At 50.0% G+C, this 27,586-nt stretch overlaps 1 protein-coding gene and 1 long non-coding RNA gene across 10 annotated transcripts; one reads left to right on the forward strand and one right to left on the reverse strand.

Moving 5' to 3' along the window:
* Window positions 1–769: 769 nt before the first annotated feature.
* Window positions 770–9,261, reverse strand: LOC125974867 (CREB-regulated transcription coactivator 2). Of its 8 annotated transcripts, none has more exons than XM_049729760.2 (15): window positions 8,948–9,261; window positions 7,417–7,518; window positions 7,231–7,347; window positions 6,943–7,004; window positions 6,101–6,172; window positions 5,615–5,721; window positions 5,445–5,530; window positions 5,315–5,364; window positions 4,663–4,913; window positions 3,988–4,418; window positions 3,751–3,912; window positions 3,499–3,669; window positions 3,356–3,427; window positions 3,107–3,275; window positions 770–2,622 (listed from the first exon to the last, which is right to left on the reverse strand). In XM_049729760.2, exons 1-15 carry the CDS (start codon window positions 9,119–9,121, stop codon window positions 2,429–2,431), a joined length of 2,220 nt encoding a protein of 739 aa, XP_049585717.1. In that variant the 5' UTR covers window positions 9,122–9,261; the 3' UTR covers window positions 770–2,428. The 8 variants fall into 8 exon arrangements, with proteins under 8 accessions (XP_049585717.1, XP_049585716.1, XP_049585715.1 ...); XM_049729759.2 differs by having other exon boundaries at window positions 3,499–3,672; XM_049729758.2 differs by having other exon boundaries at window positions 3,499–3,672; window positions 6,943–7,007.
* A 217-nt stretch (window positions 9,262–9,478) lies between these two features.
* On the forward strand, window positions 9,479–23,153 carry LOC125974885 (uncharacterized). Of its 2 annotated transcripts, none has more exons than XR_007483749.2 (4): window positions 9,479–9,922; window positions 10,043–10,319; window positions 20,011–20,845; window positions 21,603–23,153. It is a non-coding gene; the product is annotated as an uncharacterized lncRNA (long non-coding RNA). The 2 variants fall into 2 exon arrangements; XR_011087344.1 differs by having other exon boundaries at window positions 10,043–10,303.
* The last annotated feature ends 4,433 nt before the right edge of the window (window positions 23,154–27,586 follow it).

Genomic DNA, 27,586 nt, shown 5'->3' on the forward strand with positions numbered 1-27,586 from the left:
CAAGATCAAGCAGGCGGTGGATGAGGGGGACCACACGTTTGCATTCAAGGTGGGCCAGGTGGATGGAGACCCTGTCAGCAGACCACAGAGGAGAGGGCTTATGGTCGACACGGGGGCCCATCCCGTATTGTGACTGACATCACAAAGTTCAAGGACTTTGACAAGAAGCCCCAAAAGTACATCCTGGAGTTGGCTGACGAGGAGAGAACCAGTGGCTCGCACTGAGGAGGGGTGCAGTGCAGGTGTCTGATTGACAGAGGAGGATGCGCAGTGGAAACCATGTTGATGGGGGGCATTATATGTCCCATCATATCCCAGGACATTATTCCTGTCAAGTCAGGGACTGCCCAAGAAGCGACTCTCATCCTTAAGGAGGGACAGAACAAGCTCATCCATAAAGATGGTATGACATCTGAGATTCAAGTGTGTGATGGGCTATATTATTTAAAAATTGATGAGCCTACAGATGAGTAATAATGAAGATGGATGTCATGAGTGTTATGATTTACAAACATGGCATGAAATTTTGGGGCAGGCACAGGAAAAACACGCAAACGCAGGAAGACTCGAATCGAACCCGCATGCTCATTGTGCCGCCCCTGTTACCATTAGTTTTTATTTTATTTTGGGGTAGCGGTCCTGTTGATTTTATTGTGATGTAGTGGCACCGTAGCACTTTTCTATTACAGTAGCAATGCGGCAGCCTTTGGCTTGAAGCAGCTATAGTATAGCTGCTATACCGTTGCCTCCCCCTCATTGTGAAAATGTGACAAGTTCACATAACGTTTATTTTCTGGAAAAAAAAAAGTGAAGTAACAGTTTATAAATCTCTTGTTAGCTGCTTTGCAAACATTCATATATACAAACATCCCTGCTTATTACAAATTATTACAACAAACGCACGAAGGCAGTTCGGCCTAAAAGCGCGAGCCAAAAGGCGTGAAGGTTGGCCCAAACCTTTGTAAAAATGTGACAACTTATGAAATACGGCCTTTAGTTCATGCTGGGGGAGACGCACGCACAGGCCTGAGCCCTCTATAGCTCCCCAGTGGCAGAGTTTATAACTGCATTGCGACTGCCTGATCAATTGCATAATCCGCTCCCACGTGCGCAAGCATGCATTTAAGCTTGACTAAAGAAACTTTTCAACGCGACTTGCTTGTCAACGAATGTGGCTTTGAGATTTTCCAACCAGCACTTCCTGCGCAAAGGGGAAGCTCTGGCCTGACCGCTGACGCGACCAATGACCTCTCCCTCACCTAGGATTTTCCATCCATCCATTTTCTGAACTGCTTAGTCCCCACGGGGGTCGCGGGCGTGCTGGAGCCTATCCCAGCCGTCATCGGGCAGTAGGCGGGGGACACCCTGAACCGGTTGCCAGCCAATCGCAGGGCACACAGAGACAAACAACCATTCGCACTCGCACTCACACCTAGGGACAATTTGGAGTGATCAATCGGCCTACCAAGCATGTTTTTGGGATGTGGGAGGAAACCGGAGTGCCCGGAGAAAACCCACGCAGGCTCGGGGAGAACATGCAAACTCCGCACAGGGAGGGCCGGAGGTGGAATCGAACCCGCACCCTCCTAACTGTGAGGCGGACGTGCTACCCAGTGCCCCACCGAGCCGCCATCACCTAGGATTTTTTTCAACAAAAAAGCTGATCAGACGCGTCTGCCTGAGGCTTAGGGTGTTTCGTTTCTTTTCTTTTCTTTTAAAGGTCTGGCTATCATTAGTTCTCTTCTTGGGTTTGACTCGACGGACCTCTTGCGTGTGCGCACGCCTGCGCGAGCACATTCCGAGGAGCTTCTTGTCAAAGATGAGCACCGCCAGATTGAATGTGGCCCAACCTGGCCAAGCGGCCGCGGAAACCGTGAGGATTTGGGATGAACGCCCAAAGTCCAATTGGTGCCCGCCGACAACACGGACGATCTTCTTGAAACGCTTGTTTTCTCTTTTTCGTCCGAAACCGGTGGTTTTGGTGAAAGTAACCCACATTCTGTTGCCACTTAACAAACCCCACCCCCGGTGAGATGAGTCTCCTTTTTTGATAGGTTACCAACGATGAAATGCTCGAGTGCGATGGGTGGAGGTCACGTGGGAAAAGGGAGCCATCTAATTTGCATGGGTGTCTGCTTCGGACAAAAAAAACTCGCGCTTAGAGGCTCTCTCTCCATGAAATTATGGTAGAAGGAATGTACGCTGGTCACGGAGAACCATGAGGCTCCTACGGGAGTCACCAATCCCAAGAGGGGGGGAACCATTGCACGGCAGATGGAATGGAGGGCAAAGAAATGGCCTTTGAAATGGTTTCAATTTGACCAAATTCCATAATTCCCCATCTTGAGTTCCGTCGGAGGTTTAGCAGCCACCTTGCGCGCACTAGTGCGCGCCAGCCACTCGGTGAGCTCGCTCCATCCGCCGAGGCTCACTTGAGTCTGTCCGAGCGGAAGGAGTCCTCTACGGCGGGGTCAGCCAGCATCAGGTCTCCCTCCAGCATATCCAGGGCCAGTGCGTCCATTTGCAGCGGGTCGTCGAGCGAGAAGGGGCTCATCTCGAAACCTGGCACGTGCGACAGGGCGCTGGCAATCTCTTTGGACAGACCCGGTGGAGAAGAGTCACCTGAGGGCAAACACATGCGGCAAATGAGAACAGAAATAAAACAAGGATCCATGCAGTAACAACTGATAAGCAAGCTTCTTTTTCCTATGACTGTCAATGATTGTTGTTCCTGTCCTATTGGTGGATGAGTGCATCTCCCAAATCGGGTCGCAGCTTCAGCAGGGAAGCCCAAAGTTCCCTCTCCCCGGCCACTTTGTCCAGCTCGTCCCGGGGGATCCCGACGCATTCCCAGGCCAGCCAAGCGCCCCAGTGTGTCCTGGGTCGTGTCTTTACAAGTCGGTTCAACTGATTATTATTGGTTGGCCAAACGGTTCAGTTCCTGCTTTGGTCTGTAACATGCATCAGAAACTTGGCAAATAGCGACAGGAGGGGCGAAGCTGGTCGAGTAGTGCCTTTGGACTAGCGGGCCACACACTACATGTCACGGCAAGCCACAGTTTGTATTCGAGTTCCTCTTGACGCATCAGGTCATGAAGCCACCCACCTGTCAAGATGATGTTGGGGATGTTCTGGCGAGCGCTTCCGTCGTAGTTGAGATTCTGGTTCTGGTTGAGTACAGTTTGATCGAAGGAATGCTGCAATGCCTGGGTGTCAGCATGGCTGCCGCTCAGCACGCTGTGGGCTAGGATGTCACTCGGACTCTCTGTGGGGAACTGAAGAGCAAAAACACACACGCTCCATCACATTTCCTGTTGATCCCGCGACACACCGATCACGTGTCGCATCGTCGTACCTGCGGGCCGGCTTTGCCGCCAAGCTGCAGGTTAACGTACGAGTCGTCCAGCAAGGAATTGAGCAAGGCGTCCTGGGAAAACATGGGGTTATCGTGGCAACAGGCGCGCAAGCGCTCGACAAACATGCCAGTTGAGGGCTCACGTTGTACAGGTCGGAGGTCAAGTGCAATTGGGGGAAGTTTGCACTCCGAGTTTGCTCCGCCTCCTGCTTGAGCTGGCACTGGGAGGTCAAGGCGCCGTGGAGGTACGCCTGCAAGGCGCTGTTGTTCTTCGCCAGTGGCGAGTTGACCTGAGAGCTGCTCATATGCTGCTGCTGCTGCCGGACGCGCACATGCACACACATGTGGGTGACGTTAGATAAGGAGAACATAAGAATGGCTTTTTGTACTGGTACCGTTCCAAAGTGCTGAGTGTTGAGCAGGTTCTGCGGCGGCTGCGGTAGATGGACCAACTGCGTCTGCGCTTGATGCTGACTCACTAGGGGGGGCTGCTGGCCCAGAGGGTATGGCGGTAGGCGTTGATCCAGAGGCAGCTTACTCGTGTCCAGCGGCACACCCTGGCGGGAGGGGGGGGCGAGGTGGCTGATTATGTGTAGGAAAGCTTGAGGGGGATTTGTGCGTGCGTGACTCACCTGCGCGATGGAGGACAGCGTGGGCGAGATGGTGGGCGAGAACTGCTTGGCGTGATGTCGCCGGACATCCCCACCCAAAACGGGCAGGATGAGTGGCGAGGGCTGCGGTCGTCTGCGCGGTGAGGTGCTGAGCGAGGGAGTGTAGGAGGCGGAGCCAGAGGCGACACCATAGGCGGGGTTCCCGGAGGCTGACTGGAGGGAGGAGCTACTGAGGGACGAGTGTAGTGATTGGCTGCTGAGGGAGGAGGGAAGGGAGGGAGAGGAGCACAGGGACGACTGCAGCGAGGGGTTGCTGAGCGACGACTGCAAGGAGGCGGAGCTTAGAGAGTTGCGGAAAGAGTGGCTACTGAGCGAGGCCCGGATGTTGGGGTTGCTCAGTGACGATTGCAGGGACGGGTTGCTCGCCGCGCCCCCCAGCGAGCCCAGCAGACCTATGGGAAGAAGAAGCGCAAACACAATGGCCATCGTGAGTCAGATGCCCCCGATGGTTCGACGAGAGCTGGCCACATGGCGGGACCGAGCGATGCGACCCGACTGGCCATTTTGACTCTGTATGTTTGTTGCAAAAGACGGCGGTCTCACAAGAGCCATTGCGGTTGGTTCGGGCTCTGGCCACAACCTCGCCTTGCGAATCGGTTGCCAAATAAACGGCGGCCAGTCGTCAGGTCTGCTTACTGGGCTGATGGTAACGGTTGGAGGCGCCGTTGCTTCCCTCGGCGTCGCCGACGTTAATGCCCAGCTGGGTGAGGGTGGAGGCCAGATTGCCTGTGCTGCCGCCAGGGTAAGCAGGCTCATCCTGGTCCAGCGGGGTGGGCAGGGGCGAGGGGAAGTGGAGGCTGGACAGGTCTGGCAGAGAGCCGCTGATGTTGAGGGCCGATGGGACGCCGTGGGCAGGAGCCAACGGCAGCTCGGGCGACATGAAGACGCTTAACACACGCAAACGAGGCAGATATATTGAAATATTGCTTTTCCCAAAACGTGACCGAGGCGCTTATGCTGCGTGGCCGATGACAATATGAGTGAGGTACTGCGAATGAAAAAAAACAAAAGAACAAAACCAGACAAAAAAAGAAACAAGAAAACATCAAGTTCTCAAACAACGTGTAGAAAAGCTCAAAGTCCCGAAAATGGCAAGGCCGGTTGCAACGCGCAAACATATGTTTGGGAAGACGTGCACCTTGGAAGAGAGAAAGGAGTGTTTGTTTGACATCTCGAGCAGAGGTCCGCTTTAAGCCTCAACTATTGAGCGGCTTCCAAACATCGAGACTGTCTTAGCGCACGTGTGTAAGCGGGGCATATGTTATGTCATGACAGTGTGTGCGCGTACTTGATGCCAGGAACTTCACATGACTTTGGTCGGGAGATCATCACAGGAAACTGAAGACATGAAAAAAACAAATCAGCCCAATTTATCTGCGTGCGTGTGTGTGTGTGTGCATGCGCGTGCGACATCTGACCTTCTTGGCATCCCAAGCCTTGTTAGCAACCAGCTTGGCGTCGTCCAGCACATTCTCCTCGATGGGCGGGACGGGGTACGGAAAAACTAAGGACAGATAAGGTTGGTGCGGTGACACAGCGAAACAATGCCGTTTGATTGGCCGAGGCTCCGAGTGGGCAGGGTTCTCACCATTGCGTCTTCCGCCATGGGGCGCGAGGGCGTGACCTCCTGTGGCGAAGGGTTCACCCGATGGCGGGTTCATCGCGCTGGTGTGGAGGGCCGAGTCAGAGTTGGTCCTGTTGGACCCCGCACACGCACACGCACGCGCACGCACGCACGCACACGCACACACACGGGACGTCAGCAAGCCGACCCACGCAACCTGTCACAGGCCGCAATTTAGTGAAAGAGATTATGTCCCGAAGGCGGAACTGATGAGCGCTTGACCCGATCTTACCTCCCCCTGCCGGCCAATCACATGACAACAGGAAAGGCTTGCCGTACAGGGGTACCACAAAAGGAAAGAAAAGAGATGCAGAGGAGCGGATGGCGGCAATGAAGAAGAAGACCCACACGGGCAGATATTGCATCATCACAAGTGGAGAGAAACGACAGGAAGAGGAGATGCACTTAAAGAAAAGGATGAGGAGAAAGAGGAGGAGGAGGGGGGTTCACCTGTTGAGCGCGGCGCTTGGAAGACGTAACAAGTGGCTTTTTCCCCCCGGGAAGATTCCAGCAGACCAATTCCTTTTCACGATCGACAAGAACAAAGCGTTACGTTACTGGCCAGTGGGGCAGGTGAAGAGGAGGGGCAAGCGCGGAATGAAGGCAGCCTCTGGAAAAGCGTAAGCGGGACGACCGCATGCCCAAAATCCCGTGAGAAAGCCACCACTGGTCATGGCAGCCGGCATGTGCGTGTTATGCGCGCATGCGTGCGTGCCTATTGTGGTTAGAAAATCCTAGGCAAGAATGCAGAGGGAAGAATTCTGAGGTAAGAGTGCCTTCGTACACCCCCAAGAAGAAGAAGAGAGGAAGAAGGCGGCAGCCAAAGAGCAAGTGGCTTGCTAGCATGTCAGCGCTCCAAAGTGTGGCTGCACACGTTTGGACGTGCGGGGGAATCCCTCTGAACGCTTTGCGGTGTGGTTGCCATCTTGCCCGAATGGGGAGCGCCTCTCCGTCCCCGATCGGCCCGCCTACATCACGGACTGGGGGAAAACGGCCCAAAAGGGCTTATAAAAATGTAATCTTGCCAGCCTCCATCTTTGGGAAGATTGGCTTCAAATGTTTGTGCCACCGTGGACAGCCCTCATCTGGCGGTTTAGGAAATGGGAACAAAGAAAGATGGGGAACGCCGTCGCCGTGTTTGGAATTCAGCCGATCCAAGCCTACAAAGCTCCTTGCAGAAGGAGAAGGGAAAGAGTTGAAAGATTCAACAGCCAAAGACTCCGAGTAGCAGCAAGATGGCCGCAGACGCGGAGAGCAGAGCAGAGGGGAAGGGGGCGGAGTCAAACATGTACCTTCTCCAGCCGGGGTCCGGTGGGGGGGACAAGTAGGCTGAGTTGTAAGGAGAGTTGTCCGCCTGCGGAGGCCGCTGTTAAGGAGAGAAAGGTTTTCACACCAAACCAAGGCGAGGCGGGCTCGGCGCCTGTCGCCGGGCACCAGCCCTCAAACACCCGCCCTCGAGCACCCGACACCGTATCCATAAATTCAAGTTCCATTCATTCAAATGAACTCCCCGTCGTGCACAAGACCCATCGTCGTTTGCACTTGGCTCGACGCAGCCCCTTTTGGCACAGAAAGGATACTTGGCGGCTGCGATAGGGCCTGATGGGTGGCACGAAGCGGCGCTCCCTGTGGACACGCTCCACCAGGCCATGATGGCGCGTGGAGCGAGCAGACTCCAGCGACGGCGGGAAGGTGCCCTGCACGACAGCGCACACGCTCAAGCCAACGGGTCCCTGAGCTGAATCTTTGGAACCATGAACGCTCACCTGCAGGTCCTGTGGCCCGCGGCCGATCTGGTTGACGTTGGGTAGCGAGCCGCCGTAGTAGGGACCCTGGGTGTGGGCCAGCCGGAGCTTCTGAGCCTGCAGCTGGACACCAAAAGGCAGACATGCTCGTCACAAACTTCTGAAAACACGCTAACGGAAAAACATGCAATATGCCATGCGGTTGTTGAATACGCCAAGATCGCCGTTTTTTTAACATGTCAAAGAAATGACATTGTGTGTGTGTGTGTGTGTGTGGTGGGGTGTGTGTGCGCGCGGGTGGGGGGGTTCATACGGCACAATGAGCAAATTCAATGTATTCTCAGCTAATTATGTATAATTATTTAGTGCGCGTCTTGGCGATACGCTGCGATACGCATATTGCACGAGCCATTGTCACAATATATTGCGCAGCCCTGCAACATGCAGTTACTTGCTAAAGCTCACAACCGAAAACCGCAGTGACTGGGGCACACTCGGTAACAATGCTGAACGTGATCATCATCGGGACATCCCCCAAATGAGAGCACCCTACCACGCAGACGTGGGGAGAACACGCAAACTCCACCCGGGAAGGCTATGCCCACTCAACTAGCCCCATCCTTGCAAACGTCATTTACATTATTATCTCTGATTGCGTTTCTCTAGTTTTGATGTTCACCAATCTTGCGACTTGCCGAGCTGACCTGGGACCCGGTGTGTCGTATTTCATGAGGGAATGAAATATGACGGCAGATTTTCTTGCACTGTTTTTGATAACCCGGAGCTCGGTGGTAACGAGAGTAACTGTGGTAACTATAGCGACTGCTCCAGCCACAATTGCAAGTCAACCGACTACACTTTGACAGCGGATGTTCATCACTCAGACCGCAACGTGCACTTTTCCAGTGACATCGCTCGTTATACTTGACATAGTTCGTCAATAGCAAATGCCTCTCTCCAACGAAATTAACTAGTACGACTCAACCACCCGGACAAGCTCTTGCGAATATCACAAGCAAGCAAGTTAGCGAGCGAACGAGCCCGCTCATGCAACTGCCTCCTGTCACACCAGCTGCGTCCAATGTGGACATTGCCGAGGAGAAAACCAATTAGGCGAAACTTCCGCCACAGCCGAACGTTTCGGGGAGCCGCGCAGACTATCAAGCAGTCGCCTCGGTGCCGCACACCAAAGCTGAAACACGCTGAGGCGAGAATCCGCAACCACTCGGACGTTGTTCATAGGGACTTCCGGCGTGCGATGACAGCTCGCTGAGTTGGTAAACAAGGCGACTAGCCGCCGAAGCTAACGTGCTAAGCAGGCTAACGACGCTCGCAAGCGGAGCGCAAGCCGCTCGTGGTCTCGCCGACTTGCCGCTGCAGAACAAACGCGTCAAGCGGCGGTTTTCGGGGCGGCTTGCCGACGGGCTCCGAAAGCATCCGGCCGGCAGGACGGCGCCGGGAGCCCGGATGAGGCCTGCGCTCGCTTGCTCACTTGGCCACGTCCGCCTCCGACAACCACTGGCGGACGGGCAGTGGCTGGCGGCGTGCTCACCCTGGTCGACGTGATGTCCATCATGACCTCGTGGAAGGCGGCCGTCTCCTCGGCCTGCCGCTGCGTGTGAAGCGCGATCTTCTCGCTAAACTTGCGGGGGTTGCCGACACCCGCTGCTGCCGCCGCCGCGGGGCCGCCGGGTCCCGATGCTGGGCCGCCTGAGCCCGCAGACATGTTATTCGTCGCTCGCTGGCTCGCTGGCTGTCTCGCCCGCCACAGCAACAGCGCAGTGACGTCACTTCGTCGCCGGCCCGAGATCGTCTCCACCACGCTCGGCCGGCCAAGAGCGTTCACTCTGCGGTCACGCTCGGAGGTCGCGGTTGCGCGCGATCAGAAGGGGCCAACGATGACCTCTGACCTTCAAAGTGACCCCCAGGGCGACCACTTGCACCGGGATGACTCGCCACACGCTGCTTTGTGTCCGATGCGCTCGACCCTGCCCTCTCCGCCCACATCACAAGCATCCGGTCATCTGTTACGTGACGTTACATTGACGGCACTCTTCGCGTGGCCGTGTTGCGGTTGCCTTGGCAATGCCTGCACAAAGACAAGCCCCTGCAAACAAACATACGGCGACAGCTGCCGTCGGGGTGACTCATCTGTCTTACATAAACCATCTTGGCTTGTGCCGTTACAAAACTTCCTGTCGGCGGCGGCCTACTACTGCAGCCAACAGACAACCGGACGTTTACTTCTTCCGCCTTCTCTATCAAGCGGCAATATTTATTCGAACCGAAGCTATTCCAGAAAACAAAACAAAACAAAACGATTTCAATGTGGCGTTATAACTCGATGATTTGAACTCGATGACAGGCCAAGTTGGAAGAAATTCCTTCCGTTTTGTGTCATTGAAATCAAAGTCACCCGCATCGTAACGCTACGGAAGATGAGAAGGCCAAGAACGTTAACCAGAACGTTAAACACCTGCCGCAGTTCGGCTTTAGACAGCCGGTGTTTTTTCTTGTACTCAAGCAGGTAAACGAGCATGTGCAGCTTAACTGGGCTGGTTAAGTGGAACCACCTGTCGCCAAAGCCAATCTGTGGATATGTTTTCACCTTCTTGACCTGATTTTCCCATCTGTGTTTTTATGCAAGGTTCTCTTGGGGTAATGCAGGGGTCTTCAACCGTGGTCCTTGGTGTCCGGTGTGCCGCATACATTCTATGTCTCCCTGCTGCAACACACCCAAATAAAGTGTATGGGATCATTATCCAGCTGCTGCAGACGTGGCTGATGATCTGGACAATCATGTTGCGGCAGGTGTTGCAACATACAGGACACTGGGCCCGGAAGACCAGAGGGGTATTCCAGAAAGCGAAATGAGGGAAACTCCGAGTTATTTGTTCCCGAAAGAGCGGTAATTTAAACTCTGGGTCAGTTACTGCGATAACTTACTCTGTGCACATAACCTGCTTGCTGGCAGGTTTACTACAAGAGACCCAGAGTTTCAACCTGTCTCCTACCACACAAAGAAAATGGTTAATCATGAATTGGCCGTTCATTCAAAATCCGATCGACATCGAAGCCGTAATAATTCTAAATGTTTTACGTCGCAAAAGACTCTTTCGACCCAGATTAGACGTTTTATCATTTCTAAAAGAAAATCTTTTTGAATGCTACCGCTTTTCTTTGAACAGTATAATTTATCTCAACAACCTTCTCTGGCCGTGGGATGCCTGATGGTGTAGTGGTACACCTGCCTGTCTTGTGTGAGTTCTGTCGAGCACTCACATCAGAGCAAACTTTATGCATAGTACTACGTTTTTTTGCAAATGGCATTTTCTTTATATCAGGGATGCAGAGCATTACCTTTTTTCTGTTGGCTGAGCAGAACTCAATGTTTGTTTTAAAATAGTATTTTAATGAGTGTTGCTGTAGACTACAGAGTTACATTTTAAATGACTACAAGATAAATGCGTTTGTGTCAAGTGTTAATCCACGAAGTGTAGAATTAAGTGAGAGGACGTTAGAAAACATTTTGTTTGGGGTTTAAATTATTTGAAGTAGCCACTGAATTAATATTTTAGTTTAAATCAATATCAAAGACAAAGTCAGCTTTATTGTAAATTTCTCCTCATGCCAAAGACACACAAAGAAACCGAAATTTCGTTCCCCCCAAGACATGGCCCACAACAGACAAACAAGTATAACAACAGCGTGCTGAATAAATAATGAATAAATAACACAATAAATAAATAAATAAGAGGAGCAAAAAAGGAGCAAGTGCGCGTACAGCAGACATTCCAGAAAATAGCGCAACAGTGCCGCACGCTACGCAGAAGGGGGTAGCGAGTTCAGGGTCCTAACAGCCTGGAGAAAGAAGCTGTTGGCGAGTCTGGTGGTGCGGGAGCGCAGGCTCCTGTACCTCTTCCCAGAGGGCAGAAGGTCAAACAAAGAGTGAGCCGGGTGACTCACATCTCTCGCAATCGAGGTTGCTTTGCGGGCGAGATGGGAAGTGTAAATGTCCTTCAGGGAGGGGAGCGAAGCACCAATAATCTTACCAGCCGTATTCACTATGCGCTGCAGGGCCTTCAAGTTCTGTTCAGTGCAGTTGTTAGGGTTTTCCAGGTTATCTTTATCATAGGATTATGTTGGAATGCAACAGGTAATAAATACCTTACCTTGTCCTCCTTATCACAAGGTTGTAAAACATCCCCTGAGATGTTTAGACTAGAGGACAAGGGCTTTCTATTCAGCCCACTCATACCCCCACTCTGTTTCTCTTAATAAATATCCTCTTGCAGGAAGGAGAGTTCAGACCTCCATTCGAACATCGCTGCACGCACAGTGACGAATGGACTCTCCACCTGCAGGTGTCTAAAAGGACTTACTTGTCTCCCGTGTGGTTCTTGCAAAATAAGTTGGAGTGAGCAAATCTCTAACATTTTGCAGTTACCACCCCAGACAGCGATGCAACTGGTGAGGACGCTCTCAACGGTGCCACGGTAGAATGTAGACAGGACTGCCTGAGGAGCACATGCACGCCTGAGCTTCCGCAGGAAGTACAGGCGGCGCTGAGCTTTCTTTGCCAGTGACGAGGTGTTTGCGGACCAGGAGAGGTCCTCACTGATGTGCACCCCCAGGAACTTGGTGCAGCTCACCCTCTCCACCACAGCACCGTCGATGATCAGTGGCAGGTGTTTTGTGTGACCCTTCCGGAAGTCAACAACGATTTCCTTGGTCTTGTTGACGTTCAGCAGGAGGTTGTTGTCCCTGCACCACGTGGTCAGAAGGTCAACTTCCGTCCTGTACCGAGTCTCGTCGCCCTTCGTGATGAGACCCACCAGAGTCGTGTCGTCAGCAAACTTCACTATGCGGTTGTTGCTGTAGGTCGCAGTGCAATCATGCGTCAGCAGGGTGAAGAGCAATGTACTGAGGACGCAGCCCTGGGGGGCTCCCGTGCTCAGCGTGATGCTGGCGGAGATTTTGTCGCCAACACGCACCACCTGAGGCCTCTGACAGAGGAAGTCCAGTAGCCAGTTGCAGAGGGAGGTACTGAGGCCCAGCTCGTGGCGTTTGCAGATGAGTCGCTGCGGCACAATGGTGTTGAAGGCAGAGCTGAAGTCCACAAACAGCAACCTCACATACGAGTCTTTTCTCTCCAGGTGGGTGAGGGCCGAGTGGAGGGCAGAGCAGATGGCATCCTCAGAGGACCGCTTGGCAAGGTACGCGAACTGGAAAGGGTCAATGGTGGGGGGGAGAACGGATTTGATGTGCTCCATGACAAGCCGCTCAAAGCACTTCATGATGATGGGCATCAGTGCCACGGGGCGGTAGTCATTGAAGCAGGACGGTGCAGGTTTCTTCGGCATAGGAACGATGGTGGCAGCCTTGAAACACGAGGGGACGATGGCCTGCTGCAGGGAAATGTTAAAGATGTCCGTGAAGACACCCGACAGCTCCCCAGCGCAGTCCTTCAGCGCTCGACCCGGGATGTTGTCAGGGCCCGCCGCCTTACGGGTGTCAATAGCGGCAAGTGCCCTCCTCACACCATCAGCAGAGAGGCGCAGGGGCTGCTCGTGGGGGGGGGGGGAGTGGTCTTCAGCGGGCAAGTGCTGTTCTGGGCGTCGAAGCGAGCAAAGAAGCGGTTCAGATCGTTCAGCAGACGGACGTCGCCCTCACAGCTCCTCGGTGTGGGCTTGTAGTCCGTGATGGTCTGAATGCCCCGCCAAAGGCTACGTGCGTCCTTGCTGTCCTTGAAGTTGTTAGAGATTTGCTCACTCCAACTTATTTTGCAAGAACCACACGGGAGACAGGCAAGTTCTTTTAGACACCTGCAGGTGGAGAGTTCACTCGCTCCAGAATGAAGTCTGAAAAGTCTCCTTCCTGCAAGGGCATATTTATTAGGAGGAACAGAGTGGGCGTGAGAGTGGACAGGTTTGGTGAACCCCCGGCCTCTGGTAAGATCAGAGCAGGGGGTGTTTTACGATGTTGTGATAAACAGAACAACTTTGATTGCTTCCTCTGCAGCTGGTCACTCAAGCAGAGGAAGCAACCACTTTACTACGTTGTGAGAGCAAGACAAGATTGGTTAATCATTATAGTCTACATTCCAACATAATCCTATGTTAAAGATAACCTGGAAAACCCTAACAGAAGTGGGTGGAGACCTTGCACGAGAATGCCTTCTTCGCTTCTTTGATGCCTCGGGACAGGTCGGCCCTCGCTGTCCTCAAGCCAGCCTCATCCCCCGCTCTGAAAGCCTTGTCCCTGGCCCTCAGCAGTCTGAGGACAGCCCCTGTCAGCCACGGCTTCCAGTTCGCTCGAGTGACGACGGATTTCGAGCAAGTCACATCATCGATGCACTTCATGATGTAAGAGGTAACAGAGTCAGTATACTCCTCTATGTCCGTCCGATCGTTGTAGGTGGCTGCCTGCTTAAACAAGTCCCAGTCAGTGGTGTCAAAGCAGTCACGAAGTGCATCGGAGACACCCTCAGGCCACACCCGAACCCGCCTCCGAACCGGCCTGGATGCCTTCACCAATTGTCTGTATGCGGGCAAAAGCAAAACGGTGAGATGGTCAGAAAGTCCAAGATGGGGGAGGGGGGTGGCTTTGAAAGCTCCCTTTTGCGCAGAGTAGACCAGGTCCAGGAAGCTGTCTCCACGTGTCGGAAAAGTAACATGCTGGTGAAGCCTCGGGAAAACAGACTTCAGGTTGGCATGATTGAAGTCTCCAGCGAAGATGGTGAAACCGTCAGGGTGCGCTGTCTGCTGTTCACTGACAGCCTGGTACAGTTCACCAAGCGCCGCGATCCTGTCGCCTTCCATGTTGGTAGGCGGGATGTATACCGCGACTAGCAGAATCGCGGTAAATTCCCTCGGCAGGTAAAAAGGACGGCACTTGATGATCACAAACTCCGCAAGTGGCGAGCAGTGCTTACATACCACCACAGAGTCCCGGCACCATTCCTCTCGGATGTAGACGCATATTCCACATCCTCGCGACTTTCCCCCTCGTACAATGGCACGGTCCGCCCGATAGCTCGCTAGCCGCTCCAGATGCACGGCAGAGTCCGGAATGTTGTCAGTCAACCAGGTCTCGGTGAACACGAGCACACAGCAGTTCCGCACCGTCCGGTTCGTAGACCTCAGCAGGCGAACGTAATCCATTTTGTTGTCCAGCGATCGAACATTCGCCAGAAGAATGGAGGGCACCGCCGGGCGCGCTGGGTTGGCCGCCAGCCTGGCCCGGACGCCTCCGCGCTTGCCCCTCTTCTGCCTCCTCGCACACCGTTTCCGACGGCTCCCAACCGGGGGAGGAATAGCGGGCGAGGTCGGCGACGTTTCAGGACGTAGCAGTCCGACCGCCTTTAATGTCGCCGCTTCAAAGTCCAGAACGCCACAAAACCCACTTCTGCCGATGTCGAGCAGAACCTGCTTGCTGTACTTGTAGCACGATAAAGCACGACGAGACGAACACATAAGACTGTCAGACGAACACTCATTAGACGAACCGTACTGACGGGACAGAGAGTGGCCGCTGCGTGTGCACGCGCCGCCATCTTGATATCACTATTGACCTTGTTTAATAGCGTAAGTCCATTTAGAATAATTAAATTCAAATCCCCCTCCGTGAGTCGTCACCTTACCGTGGTGGAGGGATTTGCGTGTCCCAATGATCCTAGGAGCCATGTTGTCTGGGGTTTCATGCCCCTGGTAGGGTCACCCATGGCAAAAGGGTCCTAGGTGAGGGGCCAGACAAAGCACGGCTCAAAAAGCCCCTTAAGAGGAAAAACATATATGGACTTAGATTTCCCTCGCCCGGACGCGGGTCACCGGGGGCCCCCTCTGGAGCCAGGCCTGGAGGTGGGGCTCGAAGGCGAGCGTCTGGTGGCCGGGCCTTTGCCCATGGGACCCGGCCGGGCACAGCCCGAAAAGGAAATGTGGGTCCCCCTTTCCATGGGTTCACCACCTCTGGGAGGGGCCAAAGGGGTCAGGTGCATTGTGAGCTGGGCGGCGGCCAAAGGCAGGGACCATGGCGGTCCGATCCCCGGCTGCAGAAGCTGGCTCTTGGGACATGGAATGTCATCTCTCTGGCTGGAAAGGAGCCCGAACTGGTGTGTGAGGCAGACAAGTTCCGACTAGATATAATCGGACTTGCCTCCACACACAGTTTGGGTTCCGGTACTAGATCTCTCGAAAGGGGCTGGACTCTCTTCCACTCTGGAGTTGCCCAGGGTGAGAGGCGTCGAGCAGGTGTGGGTATACTTATTGCCCCCCAGCTGGGCGCCTGTACATTGGGGTTCACCCCGGTGAATGAGAGGGTAGCCTCCCTCTGCCTTCGGGTGGGGGGACGGGTCCTGACTGTTGTTTGTGTCTATGCACCAAACAGCAGCTCAGAGTACCCACCCTTCTTGGGGTCCCTGGAGGAAGTCCTGGAGAGCGCTCCTTCTGGGGACTCCATTGTTCTACTGGGTGACTTCAATGCTCACGTGGGCAATGACAGTGAGACCTGGAAGGGCGTGATTGGGAGGAACCTGAGCGGTGTTCTATTATTGGACCTCTGTGCTCGACACGGATTTTCTATAATGAACACCATGTTCAAGCATAAGGGTGTCCATGTGTGCACTTGGTACCAGGACACCCTAGGCCGCAGTTCGATGATCGACTTTGTAGTCGTGTCGTCGGATTTGCAGCCGCATGTTTTGGACACTCGGGTGAAGAGAGGGGCGGAGCTGTCAATTGATCACCACCTGGTTGTGGGTTGGCTCCGATGGTGGGGGAAGATGCCGGTCCGACCTGGCAGACCCAAACGCTCTGTGAGGGTCTGCTGGGAACGTCTGGCAGAATCCCCTGTCAGGAAGAGCTTCAGAGCTTTTCCCACGTCCCGGGGGAGGCGGGGGACATTGAGTCTGAGTGGACCATTTTCCACGCCTCCATTGTTGAGGCGGCCGACTGGAGTTGTGGCCGTAAGGTCATTGGTGCCTGTCGTGGCGGCAATCCCCGAACCCGCTGGTGGACACCGGCGGTAAGGGATGCCGTCAAGCTGAAGAAGAAGTCCTATCGGGCCATTTTGGCCTGCGGGACTCCGGAGGCAGCTGACAGGTACCGGATGGCCAAACGGAACACAGCTTCGGCGGTTGCTGAGGCAAAAACCCCGGCGTGGGAGGAGTTTCGTGAGGCCATAGAGAATGACTTCCGGACGGCTTTGAGGAAATTCTGGTCCACCATCCGGCGTCTCAGGAGGGGGAAGCAGTGCAACGTCAACACTGTTTATAGTGGAGATGGCGTGCTGCTGACTTCGACTCGGGACGTCGTGAGTCGGTGGGGAGAATACTTCGAAGACCTCCTCAATTCCACCTACATGCCTTTCATTGTGGAAGCAGGGCCTGGGGACTCAGAGGCGGACTCTCCAATCTCTGGGGTCGAAGTCACTGAGGTAGTTAAAAAACTCCTCCGTGGCAAGGCCCCGGGGGTGGATGAGATCCGCCCAGAGTTCTTAAAGGCTCTGGATGTTGTGGGGCTGTCATGGCTGACACGCCTCTACAACATTGCGTGTACATCGGGAACAGTGCCTCTGGATTGGCAGACTGGGGTGGTGGTTCCCCTCTTTAAAAAGGGGGACCGGAGGGGGTGTTCCAATTACAGGGGAATCACTCCTCAGCCTCCCTGGTGAGGTCTATTCAGGGGTGCTGGAGAGGAGGGTCCATCGGGAGGTCGAACCTCGGATTTAGGAGGAGCAGTGTGGCTTTCGTCGTGGCCGTGGAACAGTGGACCAGCTCTACACCCTCGGCAGGATCCTCGAGGGTGCATAGGAGTTCGCCCAACCAGTCCATATGTGTTTTGTGGACTTGGAGAAGGCGTTCGACCATGTCCCTCGGGAGGTTCTGTGGAGGGTGCTTCGAGAGTACGAGGTGCCGAGCCAACTGATAAGGGCGGTTCGGTCCCTGTATCACTGATGCCAGAGTTTGGTCCGCACTAAGTCGGATTCGTCCCCAGTGAGGGTTGGACTCCACCAAGTCTGCCCTTTGTTACCGATTCTATTCATAATTTTTATGGACAGAATTTCTAGGTGCAGCCGAGGCGTTGAGGGGGTCTGGTTTGGGGACCTCAGCATCGCGTCTCTGCTTTTTGCAGATGACGTGGTGCTGTTGGCTTCTTCAGGCCTGATCTCCAGCTCTCACTGGAGCTGTTCGCAGCCGAGTGTGAAGCGGTCGGGATGAGGGTCAGCACCTCCAAATCCGAGTCCATGGTCCTCGGTCGGAAAAGGGTGGAATGCCCTCTCCGGATCAGGGATGAGATCCTGCCCCAAGTGGAGGAGTTCAAGTATCATGGAGTTTTGTTCACGAGTGAGGGGAGGATGGAGCGCGAGATCGACAGGCGGATCGGTGCAGTGTCGGCAGTAATGCGGACTCTGTACTGGTCCGTCGTGGTAAAGAGAGAGCTGAGCCAAAAGGCAAAGCTCTCAATTTACCGGTCAATTTACACTCCTACCCTCACCTATGGTCACGAGGTATGGGACGTGACCGAAAGAACGAGATCTCGGATACAAGCGGCCGAAATGAGTTTACTCCGCAGGATGTCCGGGCTCTCCCTTAGAGATAGGGTGAGAGGCTCGGTCATCCGGGAGAGACTCGGAGTAGAGTTGCTACTCCTCCACGTTGAGAGGAGTAGTATGTCTCTCAGCTGGCCTGGGAACGCCTTGGGATCCCCCTTGGATGAGCTGGATGAAGTGGCTGGGGAGCGGGAAGTCTGGGAGTCCCTCCTAAAGCTGCTGCCCCCGCGACCTGACCCCGGATAAGCGGAAGAAGATGGATGGATGGATGGATGGATGGATGGATGGATGGATGGATGGATGGATGGATGGATGGATGGATGGATGGATGGATGGATGGATGGATGGATTAAAATCAAAGTGAGGTGCAATCACAGCCTAGCAAAACATGCCTTACCTTTTTGACGAATGTTTTTCTGCATCATTTTGAGCTGCATCCAAGTCCTTTTTTCTCCTGTTGGATTGCACCTAAATGAAAATCATAGGCTATGCTACAATCTTTTATGGTTAGATGTTACATCAATGAAATAGTACATTAAAACTTGCGCATTGGGCAGCAATTTCCTCCCATGACGTCTCGCTCTCCTTCGCTGCTGCAGCCGTATTAGATTTGCGGCGAAAAATACATTCGGACTTGCCATAGTCTAGCAAAAGGACCTCCAATTCCTTTGTGGTAAAATAAGGTTATCTGTTTTTCCTCTGTTGTCATGGTAACTCATGGTATCGGGACTCTATCGATGATGGCTTTTTATAGTGGTTGTGCACGTGCATAATTCAGAGTCTCCCATCTCAAAGTAAGTCCACTCAGAGTTCAGGGATAGACTCAGAGTATGCCCTGCGAGCCATAGACGTCTATTAGATGTCTGGTCTATGGATGGACCTAATTTAGACGTCTAAAAATGGTCTATGTATAGACCTAAAATAGACGTCTAAATTAAAAACATCAAATATGATCATATTTCAAAATTTTAAAGTGTTAACCAGCTGTAAGTTGAATAAATAATGTACAGAAGTTGTATAAAGTTACTTTGTTTTTAACAACCATATTGATCCGTACATGTGAAGTGGTTATTTGTGTAACCTAAAATAGATGTCAATTTTAGGTTATTCTATAGACGTAAAATAGACGTCTATATTAGGTCTATGTGTAGACCTAAAATAGACATCTAAACTAGGTCTATATATAGACCTAAAATAGACAACACATTTAAACCCATTAAATATGAAATATTAAGCCATAAAGCAGCTGTAGGTTGTATAAATAATGAACAGAGGTGTCATTGCTTTGTTTAAACGACCATTGATGCGGTTGAAGTGTGGTTATTTCTGTAAACGGGGTGCGGGGTATAAGCTCCAAGGCGGGAGAAGACAGGGGGACTTCTTTTTTGGCTAGAGAGAGACACTTTAATTCTGACATCGGTTGAATAAAATCTTTCCCCAATCAGCCGTGTGTCACTGAAGTTTTCCTTCCCTGAGCCAGCCACCTATCCACCGTTTGATCTTGGAGACCAACAAAACATCGAAGAGAATTCACCACAATATCTCAAGTCAGATAACATTGAACAAACTGTATGAAATACCTTAAATTTACATGAGTTCAAAATTGTTTTTGCCTCATGAACATTTTAAACAGGAGTTATAAGTAATGTAAAGTTGTCTGTTATTATTAAAATTTAAAACAAGTGAATTTTGCTCATCATTTACAATATCTTTGAGAAAGTAATAGCTTGTGTCACGTCTACAGGTTCATAACAGCAACAGTATTAACATGGCCTCTTCGTAGCTTGCTTTACTTTTGACTCAGCCCTGCGTGAAGAATCACTGTTGTGAGGCCAGTTCAGCTTGGAGCTGCTTCACTTTATCAGCACGGTCACTCCCTGTTATCTTGTTGTACGTGTTAGCATGTTTAGTCTGGTAGTGTCAGGTTGAAATCCTTAAACAAGGCAACCGCCTCTTTACAAATTAGACAAACACCATTGCCTTGATTTTCAGTGAAGAAGTATTGTAATTCCCATCTCTCTTGAAAGTGACGGCCCTCAATGTCAACTTTCCTTGTTTTCTTTGCAGTTGCCATGGCAGAAATGAGCGGAGAGGGGTTCGCCGCACGGATGCAGACTGATATTATTAAAGTGGTGCTGCTACCTTTTGGTGAAGGAGGAATTACAATTTCAAGTTTCATTATTTTTTATTCATTCAGTTTGACAGTGCAGCCGGGCCATAAATAATACATTATAAGACCGAAGCAGCAGGCCGTATCAAATCTGACCATGGGCCGGATTTGGCCCGCGGGCCGGACTTTGGACATGGCTGCTGTAAATTGTATACAGAATGTACAGAAGTTGTGATGGTTTGTTTTAAACAACCATTAATCCGTGTGAAGTGTGGTTATTTCTGTAGTTTGAGGCCAATATTAAATCCATCCATCCATCCATCCATCCATCCATCCATCCATCCATCCATCCATCCATCCATCCATCCATCCATCCATCCATCCATCCATCCATCCATTTTCTATACCACGTGTCCCCCCATCAAATATGAAATATTAAACCCTAAACCAGCTATAAGTTGTATAAATAATGTACAGAAGTTGTATTGCTTTTTTTTTTTTTTAAACTATGATCCGTGTGAAGTGTGGTTATTTCTGTAACCTGGTATAGAAGTCTATATTAGGTTATTCCATAGACCTTATATAGATGCCAAAATTAAATCCATCAGCAGTAATTTGTACGAACAATGTTGTATTGCTTCGTTCGAAACGCTAGGGGCAGACACGTGCATAAATTGTGCGCCACCGTAAAAAAAAACAATCAAGAAGAAGAAGTAGAAGAAGTAGCAATAGAATGCACGCAGAAAGCTATAAGACAAAATTTTAAAAAAGACTCTAGAATGCTGCTATGAGGTGAGTCTTTGAGGTTTTTCAGTAAGAGCTGTGTTTTTGTCCTGCAAAGTTTGTCCATTTCATTATCAATGGATTTCAAGCTTGGACTTAAGTTGTAGCTTGCCTGTTAGCGAGTACTTTGTTTTCCCATAATTCGCTATGTGACTAGTTGTTTTAGTTTTAATAATTTGGAAGAGAACTTCTGACACAAACGTTAATGGTCGCTAAATGTTAATGGTAGTGGTTTTCTTAAGAAAAATAAAATCGCAAGTGAATAAAATCATTTTGAAAGTTTATAACTATGAGTCGCCAACTTTTAAAAAGCAAATGTTATTTTTGACAAGAGGTTATGCCGTATGCATTTACAATTCATATGTGAATTCAAAACTAATGTAAATAATGGCATTCCTTTTGCAGATGTCAGCTGGTCACTTTCAAAATTCGCCATGGTTATTATAAAGGAAAAAAACAAGATCAAACAGTAAATATAGATCACAAATTTAAGATTTTCTGATGGCATGGCAAAGATGTATCTTCCCTTTTTACCCATGTTGCGATTTGTGACTCCAGTTTAAGCTCAAGAAGTGGCATGTGAAAAGATAGGTTTTTATCTTCTGATGTCATTAAAATGTGCACCTAACTTTGTTTTGCGCTCAACAGGGCTCGGAACTCTAAGGCAAATCACTTCAAAAGTTAAAATTGTGTTGTGTCATGTGATTAACAGCAGTTAATGGGTGAATTGTCAAATCAGAGATGTTCTTTTTCCCTTGTTTTTCAGACTCCAAGCCTGGAGAAAAGAGAAGCATCTGTATTTAAAACTGACCGCAGTCCACAAGGTACATATTGATTTTTGACTTATTCTTGATTGTAGAAGTAATCACAACTGTCTTGAGTTATCTTTGGAAATTGATCCGTTATTGGTGGTTTGAATATACTTCTGTATGCTGAGCTACTGTCGAGCATATGCAGAAAGCGTATGTCGTAATTGCAATCTTCGATATGGAACTTGCATTTATAACATGTCATTGCCTTGACTTTCACACTCCGGAAACCGGGGTGGATGTCAAAGTGAAAGGCGCTTCAGCATTCTAAGGCGGCTGATTGGACAATAGCATGGACTTGAGCAGCTAAACAGTTCCTATGTAAGTTTGGAGATAAAGTAAAGTGGGAGGCAGTGCAGTCATCTGGCATCATCATGATTAATGAAAGAGAAGCCATGTTCCATAACCTATGATTGGCACCACAGGAGGGCGTACACTTTCCAAACACTACAACTGATAGACTGGTCGTTTACAAGGATCACTCAAGTGGACTCCTGATGTGTGGAGGCAGGATCCAGACCTTTAAGGAAGACCACTGAGCTGTTCCCCTCTTACCTTTCCAACCTTGGCTCTCCATACTCCTTGCCCGAGAAGCGCACAGTGAGGGTCATGATGGAGTGGCAGGAACTGTGCTGCAGATGCAAAAGAGAGCATGGGTCATCAGAGGGAGAATTAATGCAGATTCCAAAGGCATCGTCCGGGATGTCCACGTGAAGGTTTCTCCGGGAGGATATGTTCAACTCAAGTCTCCAAATCCGGTTTCCAAGGAGTCTAAGGAAAAGGATCGCAAGGGAACCATACTACACAGGGACGTGCGGCGCCTCGTCGTTCTCATCCCCGCAGAGAATCAGTGTGATGGACACTAGTTTGCCTGGAAAGTGCGATCTTTCCGTGGTACACCACGCAAAGATGGAGTGGGAGTTGTTGCGGCAACCTGGGAGGTGTGCACCTGTCTGTGGGTGCATGTGACCACAAGGGGTCACTGCAGGTTTATGACGTGAACGCGCAGCACGCAGTGGAGCTCCTCAGAGCGAGCGCAATCTATCCTGATTGGGAGCGCGCACACACCAAGGTTCATAAGCAGCAAACAGCTCAATCCTCTTGTCCAGTGAGCGGCCGCCGCCACCGCTCACTGGACAAGAGGATTGAGCTGTTTGCTGCTTATGAACCCGGCAGCGGCGGCAACAACAAATCGCACTGAGCTCCACGGAGAAAGGAAAAAACTGATGGGAAGAGGAGACCAAAGAGACTACCGGTGAGCTCACATTTCTCCACTGGACTCATTTAGTTTAGTCTTTATGACAAGCATTAAGTTGTGTACTGACTTTTGTTTGAAAGGATAACTTTATGTTCAAGACCTTTTCTTTCTTTTAGTAAAAACACCAGAACTTTATCTACATTGTTTATTTGGAAGAAAATTGTACCTTTTGTTTAAACTCATCCATTTTTTTTGTATGTGTTTTAAAGGTTTTTCACCTTTTTTCGCTCATTAAAAACCCGAACAAAGAGTCTCTGGTCAAGTCCTTCTTTTAAGTGTGGAAACCCATCCATCCGTTTTCTGAACCGCTTAGTCCCCACCGGGGTCGCGGGTGTGCTGGAGCCTATCCCAGCCGTCATCGGGCAGTAGGCGGGGGACACCCCGAACCGGTTGCCAGCCAATCGCAGGACACACAGAGACAAACAGGAATGATTAGTTTGACATCTGTACCGTAGATTAAAAAAAGACAACAGTGAAGGCTTACGATGTGGTGGCTGCTCTCAATGTTGACATTTTATTTCTGTTGTAGACTCTACACAGGTAATGAACCACAACAGTCAATATGCGTGCTTGCGTGACTTGTGCAGAGGGCCCTCAGGAAGAGTGCTCTGATAGCGCTGGTAAATAAAATAAAAAAACTAGTCTGCTCGTTCCTGTGCGATTTCATGTTCGAAATGTGTGACTGAGATACATCAAAGAACTATTTTACAGATGGTCATTTTTTTTTCATGGCTTTAAAATTAAAACAGGCTCCAGCTTTGAGTAGCAAAGGGGCCTATCAAAACCCCACAAGAGAGTGATATTTATTGTTTCCCCCTTGTGTTTCGCCGAGCTGTTTTGTTTATTTGATATGTCCTACATAAAATTTGTGATGGTTGGATAATGTTTTTTTAAATTTAGTTTCAATTACCGTTTTGGTTAATTTTAACATCAAAAGGTGTATTTATGTCTGCAGCTAATATAACTATGAGCGTTACTAAAACCTATTTTTATATTTAAAAAAAAATGTAGATTTTCACACCCTGGACCATCACTAAAGGCATTTTCACAACATCCTGGATCTACACAAAGGTAAGGATAACAAGTTAAATGTATTGAAGAGAACCTCCATGTTGAATAGACGTCGAGATATTCAAATGATCACTAACTATTAGTGCGATTAGCGCTAATCGCGCTAATAGCTATTAGCCATCATTTGAACGTCTACGCAATAAACGTCTTAAAAACGTTCACGTATAGATGTCTAATGGACGTCTAATAAACGTCTATCCCGTAGACGTCTAAAAAACTCACATATAGACGTCTAATAGATGTCTATCCCGTAGGGAGGAGGATAAAAATTGTAACAGGAACTCGATAAAAATGTCAACCCGTGAGAATTTGTGCCCCCCTCCCATTTTGAGAACGGTGAGTCCTGGACATTGACTGGCTTCTTTTCTGTCTTCCTGGGGATCTGTTCAGGTAGTGTGGCAAATTTGAACAGGTCGCCTCATTCCTATCCCAAATTATAGGGGGGGAACAAATCCTCATAGCGGCCCCGTGAGAATTTGTGCCCCCTTCCCACTTTGAGAACGGTGAGTCCTGGACATCGACTGGCTTCTTTTCTGTCTTCGTGGGGGTCTGTTCAGGTAATGTGGCAAATTTGAACAGGTTGCGTCATTCCATTCACGGTTCTCAAAATAAGGAGGGGGGGGGGGGCATTTCCTCACAGGGCCGCCGTGAGGATCTGTTCCCCCCTTGTAATTTGGCCTAGGAATGAGGGAACCTGTTCAAATTTGCCACACTACTGTTGGATTTTGTCCACAATTTAGGGAGCGCGCCATCTGCGCCTCACGGCAAAAGCCATTGCCAATATCACCTGTTATCCAATTTACTCACTGCGTGCTCGTTTGATTTCTTCAGATTTAGGAAAATGCTAAGACACTGAAGAAGAAATTAGACTTACACAGGTTGGTTGAGTTCAATCACAATTCTTGTTAAAGCTCTGTTTTCAGGAAAGTACAATACAGCGCTGGGCCCTTCAAGAGCGGAAAGTCTCCATTCAGAAAAGGCAATGTTCAAGGTTCTTTGATCAGCTTATATTAAGTGGCGCATTGTGGGCCGAGATTGATGGGTGATGAGTCTTTGGGGTGGGGCAAGTTCGCCATGGGAGTGGGTGCTGGTTATGGGCGATTCGGTGTGTGTGGGGGCTGTTGTCTTCCATCCCGTCTTTCGGCCTTGGCGATCATCTTTGGCCGAGTCCTTGGCTGGCTCCCTCTGGCACCTGCTGGTTTTATCTCCATGTGACCTTCCTGTGAACATTCTTCTCCAATCTTGGACATACACTGTCGTACCTCATTCTTTCAATTTTGTCATTTTGTACGAAATTATGTTAACTTTTGGCTGGACATCATTAATCTATTGCTGTTCCCTGACTATGTAAAGTTTGTGCTTTTCATACTTCATGTCTTTGCTTACGTCATTATATTCTTAGTTTAATCATGCTTCCAACCGTATCTTTTCTTTGTTAGGCAAAATATTTCCCTCTGTGCAGAGCGTTCAGTCGTAATCAAAAAACTGCCGTCTAGCATTAGTCAAAACATAAGATACAATCAAGTACTGACCGGTCAAGACGACTCTGGCCGTGTCCATTATTTAGAGAAAAAACATCAGGCATGCATTACACAGTTCCTTAAGGGTCATTAAGCTATTTAGGCAATATATCAAAAGTCATTTGTTATTTCAAAGTGCTCAGAAATATATACCAGATCATAAAGTTATAAAAACCTTTCTCATCACCACTTATCAAAAATGTCTAGTTATGTCTTCTTTATTGATTTGGTGTGTAGGTATAATTATATGCTTAAAATGTTTCTTTTACTTATTTAATATGTGAATATATTTGTCTGCTTATGTACTTTATTCAATGAGGTTTGAGCATATCTGTTTTTGTAGCTAGGCAGGACTTTTTGTATTTTGACCCCATTTCCTTCAATTCATTCAAATCAGTTCACTCAAATCATACTCGTTAGGAAAGATTTCATCACAAAACGTGTGGCTTTTGACATTGCTATAGAGTCAGCATTTAATTATAATGTCATTTTAATGCAAATTAATAAATACAACAATATTAAGATGCCTTGAAAACACCTGAATAATAAAAATGGATTAATGATGATCACAATAAAGTATAAGGATCTCCTTTGTTATATATACCCCTTGTAGCATGTAATGCTCCCCAAAAAGTGGAGCTCCTTTGCATCGAGGTTTATGCAAAGAGCTCACGTCATTATATCATTGCTTTTTGGTGACGTGAATGAGTTTTCCGTCTGTTCGATTGGTCTTCGAACGCACCGTGCTTCAACGGCAGAACGCGAATGAATTTAAAGAAATAAAATGAAATAAATCCTTTCTAAAAATTAAAATTGACTGACGCAAACGTGTGTTCTTCATGTTTTTATTGAAAACAACATAGTGCTGACGCAGTACGGTATCGGTTTTTCGCTTTCCAACAAGGCGTGCGCGCTCCCGCGGCAGGGGAAACAAATCTTCACGTGGGAACCAAATTTGGCACAACACCTGCTGGCGTTAGGCCTCGCGTGATGTCATCATTCTGCCACGTGTTATAATTGTCTAGACTAGTAGCGCTGTATGGTTTCCAGCACCGTGTCATAGAGTAGACTCGTAGCCGCAACGATGTCGCGGCATTTTAAATCAGGTAATGAAAAATGAAAGAGGCGTCTTCATGACAATGAGCAAAGACAACAGCAGTCAGGTAAGCAAGGCAACGTAACCCCTCTCTTTTTGTGATTAGGATATCCATCCATCCATCCATCCATCCATCCATCCATCCATCCATCCATCCATCCATCCATCCATCCATCCATCCATCCATCCATCCATCCATCCATCCATCCATCCATCCATCCATCCATCCATCCATCCATCCGTCCATCCATCTTCTTCCGCTTATCGGGGTCGGGTCGCGGGGGCAGCAGCTTTAGGAGGGACTCCCAGACTTCCCTCTCCCCAGCCACTTTATCCAGCTCATCCCAGGGGGATCCCAAGGCGCTCCCAGGCCAGCTGAGACATAGTCTCTCCAGCGCGTCCTGGGTCGTCCATTGGGTCTCCTGACGGTGGGACATGCCCGGAATACCTCCCCGGGGGAGGCGTTCAGGAGGCATCCTGATGAGATGCCCGAGCCGCCTCTTCTGGCTCTTCTCAACGTGTAGGAGCAGCGGCTCTCCTCCGAGTATCTCCCAGATGACCGAGGTTCTCACCCTATCTCCAAGGTAGAGCCTGGACACCCTGCGGAGGAAACTCATTTCGGTCGCTTGTATCCAGGATATTGCTCTTTCGGTCACAACTCATAGCTCGTGACCACAGGTGAGGGTAGGCGCGTAGATCGACCGGTAAATTGAGAGCTTTGTGTTTTGGCTACCCATTGCCTAGGCTACCCATTGCCATTAATTAATTTTACATATTGACTTCTTAACATATTAATTGACATAAAAAAATGTTTTAGGCCAGGGGGATATTCCAGAAAGCAGGTTCAACATACTCTGAGTCTATCCCTGAACTCTGAGTGGACTTACCCTGAGATGGGAGACTCTGAGTAGCTGATCTGAGTTAGTTCAACCAACTCCGAGTATGTTAACCTGGAGTTACGCGCGTGCACAACTCCTATAAAAAGCCATTATCAAT

Source organism: Syngnathus scovelli, chromosome 9 (assembly GCF_024217435.2).
Source record: "Syngnathus scovelli strain Florida chromosome 9, RoL_Ssco_1.2, whole genome shotgun sequence".
NCBI classification, from domain to species: domain Eukaryota; kingdom Metazoa; phylum Chordata; class Actinopteri; order Syngnathiformes; family Syngnathidae; genus Syngnathus; species Syngnathus scovelli.